This window comes from Baudoinia panamericana (assembly GCF_000338955.1).
Source record: "Baudoinia panamericana UAMH 10762 unplaced genomic scaffold BAUCOscaffold_13, whole genome shotgun sequence".
Lineage (NCBI taxonomy): Eukaryota > Fungi > Ascomycota > Dothideomycetes > Mycosphaerellales > Teratosphaeriaceae > Baudoinia > Baudoinia panamericana.
Genome location: NW_006911269.1, coordinates 576,991 through 587,354, shown reverse-complemented (window position 1 = coordinate 587,354; position 10,364 = coordinate 576,991). Strand labels below are relative to the sequence as shown.

Below are 10,364 nucleotides of genomic sequence, written 5' to 3'. Positions count from 1 at the left end.
TTTACATGCGACTGCATGCATTCCGAAGCCAAGGAGTTTGGCATTCGAAGTAGATGTCTCAGAGCAATATGGAGACGGAACTTGCGTTCATTGCCGAGCTGCTGACATGCGCACAACACTGCCTCGGGACTCCTCGGTCTATTGACATATCTACCAACAACGTCAGCGCACATGGTGGAATACAGAGCGCCCGTTTTGTGTAGTAGACCGGCTGAGCGACGGTGAAACGGCAACGCTTCTGCGAGACGTTGAATCGTGTAACCGTAGGTAAGGAAGCTGTGAGCTGCAGTGAACCGCTCCTTCCTCGTCTGTTTGGTGACTCGCAGGTGTCGTTCCTCACCTTGGTGCTCAATCCCACATCCATTCACGCTCAACGGAAGACTATCGCTAACGCTCGGAACTGTTTGTTGTACACTGCCCGAAGAGCGGAATATCACGATTGAAGCAGGGTGCTCCTGTACCAGATACACCGCATTGCAGCGTCCCAATAACAACACCATGTTCGCGCCCACCTATCTTGCACTTCTGTCAGTCTGCGCATCCTGGGTCTCCAGTGCCGCGGTGCTCGTCAATATCCCGGCATTTGGGATCACGCAATTGCGCATTCTTCAGCTTCATGGCGGCAACACCACCATCAGCTTCACCGTCCATGACCCGAACCCTCTGGCGAACGCCACGCAGACGTGTACTGGCAGGTGGACAACCAACATCAGCAACTATCCGCAGGGCACCTACGTGAGTCGTCGCGGATCTCTTCTCGAATCAGGACGATCGGCTAACGGAACTCTAGCAACAATGCGGGAACAGCACCCTCGCGTGGAATATGCAGAGTTTTGTCGACATTAGCGACTTCCAGCTAGGCGTCGAGCACCTCTTCAGAGATCCAAAGTACGTTGACACCCAGTTCGTTGTGGCGCGAGCTTCGCAGCTGCGGAGCAGGTGTACATCATAATATGATGAACGTAGCGGCTCATAGAGACTGCTGTTGTGATGAAACGGTGCTGATACTTGCGTAGGGTGGGTGTGTATCCCTACGATATGATCATAAACTTCGGCAAGGCTGTGGTCAATGAATCGAGCTGCGCGTGTTCGGCTCTTGGTGGGTTCGCAAGCTGCCAACAGCGCACTGGCAAGATCCTGCATGCGCCGGTGTACGCGTCCGTGGCGAAGCGCAAGTCATGATTCGAATGTGGCTGCGGCTTCTAGGGCAAGTGTGGAACCTACAGAGGCCTGAGCCAATGTGCCTGGATGTTAATGATTCCGAGCCATTAACCGCTGAGAGTGTCACTTACCCTAGATGCCTACAACGAAATTATGTAAAGCCGCACAGCATACGTACATCAAGACGTTGAAAAATACACGCGGTACTAGACACCCGCCTTCAAGAGCTGGTCGCATTCTTGAGTACGATAGCAACTCACAGCGGTAGGCGATGCACCCACCCGAGCTGTGGCTTTCATGTTCTGTTTGTTATCCGGATGTGGGGACGATAATCAGATATATCAAGATGCTATCAAGTGTACAGGGGTGCGCCGCAGATTGTCGCCAAGGAGCCAATCGGCTTTTTGTCTCGACACACAGCAGCATGGAAAACCACTCGTGCGACGATGGTCGATCTGATTCGTGAAGCGCTCCCCATCGCAGCGATGCATCAGCCGACAATGGCTGCCATCACCGCTTGCCCTCAGCAGCAACCGATTTACGTCGGTTACAGCCTTATTGTCGGACTTTGTTGGCTTGTAAACCATGCTCCATCCACCAGGATTGCATGTGCGACAGCGATCCGTTGGGCGCTATGAGCCCGAGAGCAAAGACGAACAAGCAGAGGAGCCCTTACTTGATGCAGTATTCACTCCTACCATCGTTCTCACCAAGAGAGCCGGTGCCGTAACGCTCTACGCTCTGTGGGCGATGACATTGGTCGTCACGTCAATTGTCACTGCTGTCCTGACTAGGCGACTCACATACCAATCCCTGGGCGCCTTCGATAATGGCTTCGAAACGGAGCTTTGTACGTGCATGTACGTTTTAAAGAAGACAATTGACCACTGACATTCAAGCATGCAGATAAGGCGAGACCACACATCCAGGTCCTCCGAGAACAATTTACCGGCAGCCTGGACTTCAAGGACCGCTCTGGCTTCATCCCACCGGACTCGCCAAGTATGAAATACATCGGCGCAACCCCTGACGTTGATGCAGCGTGGATGGAGCTAGTGGGAGACCGATACTTCCTACTCTCGGACGAAGAAGCTGATGCCGCTTTTGGCCCGAATGCTGCTCGCTACTGGAACGTTCATCATGGCGGATACGCAATCGGACTTGATGTTCTTCACACGCTTCACTGCGTGAACCAGTTGCGGATGTCGCTCTACCCCGAGGTCTATCCGCAGGACCCACGGCATGGGGTGATGCATAAGGCGCACTGTGTCGATCATTTGCGGCAGCTCGCGATGTGTGGCAGTGACCTGACGCCGATTCCGACCCAATGGTTTCCGGGACTTGGTCAGAATTACATCAACTCATCACAGGAGCATACCTGTCGAGACTTTTGGAGGGTCCGGGAGTGGGCTACCGAGCGCTTCAATGGAAGCACGGCGGTCAAGCCTCGCAATCGGGATGGTGAGCATCAGACCGTCAGTCAGTGACATGGAGGGTTTTAACCTTAGTGTAGGCTCTCCGCGAGAGGATTTCTACGCTCCCTGGTCGCCTTGAATACCGTCGAAGGGTTCTAAGGGCTGCATCGTAACGTCATCCGCATGTCGCCCACCGACCGAGCGGGCTTTTGACGGTTCTCCAGTCGTGGATACGTACGATTAGAGAAGGGTGCCTTGTGCCAAGATAACTCTAGCTCCGATTTCATTCGCCGTGAATGAGCGTCCGGGCACATCCGGTTAACACTAAACTCTGTGTCTTTCCACAATAATGTAGACTGTCTGCCTAAGTGCCCACTAGATCAGGAACAGTGACCAGGTCTCCCTTCGCGGCAAGGTGCCTTCTCCTCCGTGTTGGGTATCACGTATGGTAGCCTGCACAATCTAATGGCGCAGCGGAGAGCATTTAGTCATGGGAAGATGCACGTCTGAAACGAGAGTTTGGTGGCAAAGCCATTTTCTTAGACTTCTACTATCTTACATGGTGGCCTCGCATCGCTGCCGGCCGGACTCTCCCCGTCTGAAAGCAATGCAACGAAAACGCAACGCACCGCAGACTAAGCTATGGAGGCAGGCGGTGTTGCTGTGCCCGCACCATCCTTCTATACCAGCAGAAGCCTTCTGTGCAGCAAAAGCCTTCTTTGTCAGCAACATCCTTCTTTGCCAGCAACACCCTTCTTTGCCGGCAACATCTTACTCTACCAGCAGGATCCTGCGCTGCGAGCAACCTTCTGCGCTCCTACGCTGCCAGTAACATCTTGCTCTGCTGACATTACCCTAGTCTACGAGCAACCTCCTGCAGTGATTAGTTATTGCACTGTGCACTCAGCGCAGGTGCGTCTTGCGGTCGCACACGATCACCTCCGCCTTGTGCAAGTCCGTTTGGACAAAGTTACCGCCAGCAAAGTCCTTCTGCAAGACCGACGGAGCCATGGTGACACGAACCACCCAGATCGGCGGATCCTCATCGCACTTCTGGCCAGCAAGCTCCTCGTTGCGCTGGACCATAAGCTTATGGTCCCAGCGGCAGCCATAGCGGTAGAACATCGTGTCAAAGTACTTGGGCTCCTTGCGCATGCGGATGGCAATCTTGAGAGCCTCGAGCACGGCGCTATGCATCAACTTTTGAGCATTGGCAAGCTCTGATTGCGGAATGACTGGCAAGAGCTCGGAAAGAAGCTGGTGGCTCAGATCTTCTGCTTGATCCTTAACCCACTGCTGGAAGCCGGGCGTGGCGGTGATGATATTGGCCAGACGAGCACGCTCGATGGCGACGGTACTGCGAGGTCCGTACTCGTTGGCCGAGAAGAGATTAGCAGTCAGTCTCTGCTCCGCACGCCATACATCTAGGTAGTGATTGGCAAGCGCGAAGATGGGGTGACAGTTAAGAATGGCATGCTCGAAGATCTCGTCAACGACCTTGCGATTGGTGACGCCGATGAGCAGCGGCAGACGGAGGTTGGTATGGCCAAGCATGTAGATTGCCTGGCCGCGGCTGTCGAGGTGCTCACCGCAGAGCCTGACAAGGCGCTGAACGTCGCGATCGTTAGACCTGCCGGAGATTGGAATACTGGCAAAGCGACGGATCAGAGTCTCGATCTTGACGAAGGCCGAGTGGAGCAGCTCAGAGTACTCCTTCTGATCGAATTGAGCTGGAGCGTGACGGCTTGGTGGACCGAAGACATCATCAGCTGGGTTGGGGTTCGTGATGGCCATGGTAAAGCCGCCCGGTGGAGTCGGAGTCGGAGTGAAGCTTGCGCCGCCGGCAGTGGCGAGATTCGGAGCGCTCTGCGCGGATGGCAGCATCAAGCCATTGCCAGCAGCAGTGGCAGCATGCATTGGCATGTAGCCGGCATGCCCTGGGTGAGTGAAGGCGCCAGCGAGCTGCCCTTGAGTGGCAAGAGGCGTAGTCGGATAGACCAGACCAAGCTCCAGCTGACGAGTGCGTTGCTCAATGTGGCTCAGAATGGCGTCGCGGCGAATTGTGCGGTTCTCGTTGGCTTCCTGCCTGTCCATAAGGGTGACGAAGTCTTGATGCTGCTTCGTAAGCTGAGCTTGCAGGTCGCCATAGTGCTCCTTCCTCGTCTGCTCCAAGGCCTCGTGCTTATTGTACATAGCAACGTAGGCCTTGCCCATCGCTTCCACAAGGCTTTGCAAATCGGAGATGGTTTGCGTATCCCGCTGCTGACTTTGCTGGACATGCTGAACATCTTGCTGGACTTGCTGAACACCTTGCTGGACTTGCTGGAGCCCATGCTGAAGAGTGTGGATCATGCTACCGAAACGAAGAAGCTCATGCTGAGTACTTTGCTGAGTGGCAGCAACGTCTTCCTTGGTGGCCATTGTCAACTTGGTGTCGGCGATGCGCTGCTCGTTATCGGCGATGCTCTGCTTGGCGTAGGCGATGCTTTGGTTGGTGGCAGTAAGGTCGTGCTTCGACACCATGCGCCCAAATGTGGCAGCGGTAGCTCGCGTCGTGGTGGCGAGATCCTGCTTGGTGGCCATGATGCTCTTGGTGCACTCCTTCTTCGCGGCGGCGAACTTGGTATCCATGCCATGGGTGAATTCGTCAATGTACTTGTGAGTGTTGCCGAGCGCCGCTTTCACCTGCGTCTTCGCCTCGCTAGCGGCAGTCACGCTTACCTTCGCATTCACGATCTTCTGCGCCTTGCTGAGATGCTTGTTTATTTGGGTTTCGGCAATACCGAGCTGAGCGCTGATTGCTTTCCGCTCAGCAGCGCAGCGTTCGTCCAGCATAGCCTTGAGCTGGTTGTTCAACTGCTCGTGCTGTCTATCGAACTCCCTGCGCAGATTTTCGGCGCTGAAGATGTCTAGCTTAGCACCGTCGGCTTGACCACTCTCCGCCAGAGCTTTGATGACCTTGTTGTTGGTTTGCTCGCTTGGATCAGATACGCCGCGGTAGTGAGTGTTGCGGTAGGCCGAAAAGCCAGCAGTCGGACGCTGTACCTTGGCGCCGCTGTCGCTGTCACTGTTGATAGTGACGACCTTGCGGAAGTCGGCAGCAGTACCGTGGACAGAAGATGCACTTGAGGTGGTGCGCTTGCGGAAGACTTCGCCGCCCAAAGCAGCCGACCCGGTAGTACCTGCCAAGATTAGCTTGCCAAGCGTGGAGTGAGGGTAAACAGCCCACATACTGGACACAACCCGCGCGCTGTCGCCACGCTCCATGGCAGTGCCGTCGAGCCCGAAAAGGGAAGAAAGACTGCGATCAGTCAGTAAGCTGCAAGGACGGAGAGCGCAAGAGTGACTTACGTGCCCGAAGGCTTTCCCGAATTGACACGGTTGGCCTTCATCGCCTCACGCTCGCCGCCAATAACGCCGTGCTGAGACGTATCGCGACCTTTGTCCACCTTCGCAAAATCGTAACCGCCTGAACCGTCCATGATGGTTCTCACTCGTCAAAGAACGCTTGGTGGTAAGGACGGTTGTCACGTCTCAGCTTGCCCGCTGAAAAGATGCTGCCGCTGCCTGCCGCACAAACCTGTGGGAACAAAGCAATGCAATAAGTGTTACCTTTGTGTGTACGGACTGCGGTAGCAATCGATACGGCTCGTGCGAGCGTGCTCAAACCTTGCTGAATGTAGTTGTCGAAGAAACCGTGGAAAGTCTGTGAAGCTGCATAAGTGTCAGTGAGCTGTAAATGAGCGGCGGCGCCGATATGGTGACCGCCGAACTTTGTTAATGGTTTAGAAGCGTACCTTGAACGCTTGGAAGTAGCTAATGGCCAGCCGCCGTCACCGACTAAGCGGTGTTGGTGGATGGCAGGATGGTGGTAGGTGGTGTGTGACGGTGGAAAGTCGAGCAGCAGCTTCAGAAGAGAAGCTGGCGGAGTTGAAGTGGGGGCTAATTTGGAAGCAGACTGATTAACCAAGGCAGCTGTTGATGCAGAAACCGGTCTGGTGGAGCTTTCGATTGATATTGCAGGGTCCTGCAGCGAGAAAAGTTCACTCAGATCAGGAAGGAACGTCGTTGCCAGAGTGATGGGCTCCGGCATGGTCGCAGATGGCAACGGCGCTCACGCGGAACCCGTACACCGCGGTGGCAGTACGAAGCATGGGTGACGAGTAGGACACAATCGTATCTTGCCTTACCTGTTATCAGTATTGACTTTCTCGTCGCTGATGCCGTGGACCTTGAGGTCCGATTCTGTCGCCTCGCCTCCGTCTCCAGCAGAGCGTCCAGAGCGCAGCTTCCTCAAGTGTTTGTGTAACAGCCTAGCTTCGTACCCTGCAGCTCACCGGTCTGAAAGCCTGGGTTCTTGGTTCGCACGGAGATTTGGGAATCACAAGTTCCGGCTGTAATCGGCAGAGCTGCTTTAACGTCACTTCACGCTGCGCTTGAGCTTAGCAGATCCGCCATGCAAATCCAACACGATAGATCACCTACCTCAAAACCAGATGAGGCTTCCCACCATATGAATGACAAGATGCCGTCCAAGTTTGAAGCTGCCAAAGGTGTTGTTGATGCTATTGCGACGATTCCAGGCAAGTTGTGCTTGGCGGTAGTCTGAAGCTTAGCACGTGACGCCAAGATTTTCCACCGGCGCTGAGGGTTGGAAGGTTTACTTACGCCACCAATACCACTTGGGGTGCGCTCTGCCAGCAGCGAGGTCAACACCCGAAGCCCAATGCACTGCCCGGTTGCGTGAAAGATGGTAATCGAACAAGCACGGACTACAGTTGCCGGAATCAGCAAGCCAGAAGGTGAAGTTAAAGAGTATGAGCAATGCTGTTGGTTCGAATCGGAGCGATCCCAGCAGTAACGGTTTCCGTGAGCACACTATCTGAGCGTCAATTTCTGTGTCGACGCCCGTATTGCTTAAGATGCGCTCCTGCATCCTCCATGTGGAAGAATTTACCGCTGAATCAACCATCTTCCGCAGCGCCACCGCTGTGACCACCCTCCCAGAAGCACGCCGATTAAACCCACGCCATGATTCTTGCCATTCAACGTCTTGAGTGCACATCCCGATGAAGTCCACGCTATGATTCCTGCCCTTCTCCAATCTTGAGTGCATTATCTCACCCTATAACCTTGCCTGGTCTCATTCTTCATCGTCAACATGAACAACCCCGCTGCCTGCTGTCTGCACGCCTGCTTGCTTGCTTGAGCTGCCTGCCCGCCTTACCAAGGTCACAGACGAGAAAGTTGAAGAAGCAACGCGCACGCTCAAACTCACCTTCATCACAAGTTGGCCGCTTTCGGGAAATTCATGTTGTAGACGGCGTCGACGACGTACTGGGCGGTGATCATGCGCCCGCCGTACATGCGACCGTTCAGGCCGCGGATGGCGTTCTCGCCGCCCTGCTTACGGTCAAATTTGATGTAGATCTCGCCGTCATTATTGTCGAGGGCCAGGCCAATGTGAACGACCTGGCCATACTTCTCATCGCATTCGACTTTGACGTCTTCCTCAAGCTCCTTCTGCCAGCCAGGCTCGGTCTCCCTGTGTCAATGTTAGCGATGGTCAAGCGAAGAATCTGAGCAGTACGGGGAAGGGTTGAAGTACTCGGCCTGGTTGTATACATTTTTCAGCAGCACGCATCTACTTGGCGCTGGCTGATCGACCGGTCCAGTCGGCTTCTTCTGCATGGTCTTCGGAGCAACTTTCTCCTCCGAATCATCAGTGCGCGCAAGCTTCCTCATCAGAGCGTCGCGAGAATAGTTGCTGAAGTTGACGCCAGCGACGTCGGTGTCGTCGAGCGCACTGGCACCGCCGGTCTTGTCGGCATCCCTGCCGCTAGCACGATCGAAGTTTGCCTGACCACCAGCGTGAGCACCGCGTCCACCCATGCCCGAGAACGAGCTGCCTTGGAATGCCGCAGCTTGACCCTGAGAGGCGAAACGCTGTAGCAAAGACTGCGTGCTCTCCGGCGTAAACTTGTCATTGCCTAGGCCCACGCGAATGGGGCGGCCAGCGAGCTCGAAGCCGTTCATTTTCTCGAGCGCTTCTTTTGCCTGTGCAGGGTCAATGAACTGCACGAAGCCGTAGCCTTTGCTCCTACCCTGCTCCTCCTTCTGGAGCTGGACGAATTCGAGCTCGCCGAAAGGCTCGAAAACGTTCTTGAGGTCGTCTTCGGTGATGGAGAAGTGTATGTTGCCAACGTAAAGGCGATGGAATGGTATCCCATTGGACTGGGTAGCAGTGCCTTCGGTGTGGCGGGCCTGCCGATTCTTCTCTGCTTCTGTGAGTTGCGCGATGATAGGTATACCAAGTAGCTTCTGCCCGGTGAGTTGAATAGCTTTCTGTACTGACTCTTCGTCCTTAAATTCAACATATCCCACACTGAAGAGGTGTGTCAGCAGTGCAATAAATCGCGCAATCAAGTATACTTACCCCTTCGAGCGTCCGCTCACCCTGTCCTTGACTATTTGCGCTTCCACCACCGGTCCGACTGCCTCGAAGAAGGCCTGCAGCTCCTTTGTGCGCAAGCGGGCTGCAAGCTGCTGCACGAAAACGGTGCGCCTGTCACGCTCATCATCAGTTGGCTCCGGTGACTTTCTCTTCGGCGGGGTGGTACGACGCTGTCTGTCGCGTCGATCGTCATCGCGCCTATCGTCGCGCCTGCTGCCATAAGCTCGATCAATCTCGCGGTCACGCCTATCACGAGGCTCACGGCGGTCGCGGTCATGCCTGTCATCCTTGCCGGGACGGTAGTACCTGTCATCGTCATCATGGTCTACTGAGTGACGAGGTCTGTGAGAGCGCCGATCATCATCATCGCGGAGCCTGCTGTTGCGAGGGTCACGTCGATCGTAGTCACGGTCGCGATAGGCGTCACGGTCGCGAGGTGAGCGCCTAGCACGTGGGCTGCGGGATCGGCGTCTGCTCCGGACACTACCATTAGCAGAAGCCTTGTCCGAGTCTCGGCCCACATCTTCCATCTTGACGTCTTTCAGGTCTTCCATCTTGACATCCCTCAGGTCCTCCATTTTCACATCCCTTATATCCTCCGTTTTCACCTTCCTCATGTCTTCGTCCGAGACGAGCTCCTTGGATCGACGGGACCTGCGCTCGTCATTCGCTTCACGCTCATCGGAATACTTGTCCTTGTCGCCGCCCCTGCGGCGTGGGTCGCGATTGCCATTCTCGGTCGGCTTCGCGGGGTCGCTGTCGTGGGTCTTGGCACGCTTCTTCTCGAGCGCTCTCTTCTCCTCCTGCTCGAGGAGCTCGGCTACGTCCTGGCTGTCCACAGTCGGCATCGTGAGGTAGTTTTAGCTGTCAAGGTCTGTAGATGCTCACAGTAGAGGTGCTTGAGCTGTCGTCGTGTGCTCTACTCCGAATACGATGCGCGAGTGCTGTCTCCTCAGGCAGATGGAGAGGCGGTGCGGCTTCCCGCGCTGTGGATGTGTGAGGAGTGCGCAGCTGAAGAGTTTGCGGTAGATGTGATCTTGCCTTTCCGGCTACAAGACACACGCGCGGCCACGGTAGCAGCTGAATATATAACGACCGTGTGGACGATATGAAGGTTGGCAACGTCACTCAGTGACGACCGCAAAGTCGATGCGATGGTGATGAGCGTGGGAGAGAGACACGGACAGGTGGAGAATCAGGGATTGTCGGTTGCTTGCAGCCGGCCTTGCGGGAGAAATGCGCTAGCTGTGGCTGACTAAGCGAAGCACTTGCATTCGATGCCACCATTGACGGTTAGAAATGTGTTGATCGAATACTAACAGTTGGAGGCGCAT

The 10,364-nt window shown here is 55.2% G+C and overlaps 6 protein-coding genes across 6 annotated transcripts; 3 read left to right on the top strand and 3 right to left on the bottom strand.

Moving 5' to 3' along the window:
• Positions 1-498: 498 nt before the first annotated feature.
• On the top strand, positions 499-1,182 carry BAUCODRAFT_78224 (uncharacterized protein; the record flags this gene model as incomplete). Its single annotated transcript, XM_007682311.1, has 3 exons — positions 499-735; positions 791-888; positions 1,017-1,182. The coding sequence occupies 3 exons, from the start codon at positions 499-501 to the stop codon at positions 1,180-1,182; spliced, it is 501 nt and encodes a 166-aa protein (XP_007680501.1).
• A 564-nt stretch (positions 1,183-1,746) lies between these two features.
• BAUCODRAFT_151715 (uncharacterized protein) lies at positions 1,747-2,715 on the top strand (the record flags this gene model as incomplete). Its single annotated transcript, XM_007682514.1, has 3 exons — positions 1,747-2,011; positions 2,068-2,622; positions 2,675-2,715. The coding sequence occupies 3 exons, from the start codon at positions 1,747-1,749 to the stop codon at positions 2,713-2,715; spliced, it is 861 nt and encodes a 286-aa protein (XP_007680704.1).
• A 192-nt stretch (positions 2,716-2,907) lies between these two features.
• BAUCODRAFT_284620 (uncharacterized protein) lies at positions 2,908-3,444 on the top strand. The gene has a single exon (XM_007682513.1). It carries the CDS (start codon positions 3,067-3,069, stop codon positions 3,406-3,408), a length of 342 nt encoding a protein of 113 aa, XP_007680703.1. The 5' UTR covers positions 2,908-3,066; the 3' UTR covers positions 3,409-3,444.
• Positions 3,445-5,715: 2,271 nt separating this feature from the next.
• Positions 5,716-6,805, bottom strand: BAUCODRAFT_38335 (uncharacterized protein). The gene has a single exon (XM_007682192.1). It carries the CDS (start codon positions 6,667-6,669, stop codon positions 6,067-6,069), a length of 603 nt encoding a protein of 200 aa, XP_007680382.1. The 5' UTR covers positions 6,670-6,805; the 3' UTR covers positions 5,716-6,066.
• An 84-nt stretch (positions 6,806-6,889) lies between these two features.
• On the bottom strand, positions 6,890-7,548 carry BAUCODRAFT_126288 (uncharacterized protein; the record flags this gene model as incomplete). Its single annotated transcript, XM_007682512.1, has 4 exons — positions 6,890-7,006; positions 7,062-7,181; positions 7,245-7,454; positions 7,534-7,548. The coding sequence occupies 4 exons, from the start codon at positions 7,546-7,548 to the stop codon at positions 6,890-6,892; spliced, it is 462 nt and encodes a 153-aa protein (XP_007680702.1).
• A 305-nt stretch (positions 7,549-7,853) lies between these two features.
• BAUCODRAFT_38330 (uncharacterized protein) lies at positions 7,854-10,220 on the bottom strand. Its single transcript, XM_007682191.1, has 3 exons — positions 9,013-10,220; positions 8,185-8,961; positions 7,854-8,121 (listed from the first exon to the last, which is right to left on the bottom strand). The coding sequence occupies exons 1-3, from the start codon at positions 9,876-9,878 to the stop codon at positions 7,860-7,862; spliced, it is 1,905 nt and encodes a 634-aa protein (XP_007680381.1). The 5' UTR covers positions 9,879-10,220; the 3' UTR covers positions 7,854-7,859.
• Positions 10,221-10,364: the final 144 nt, after the last annotated feature.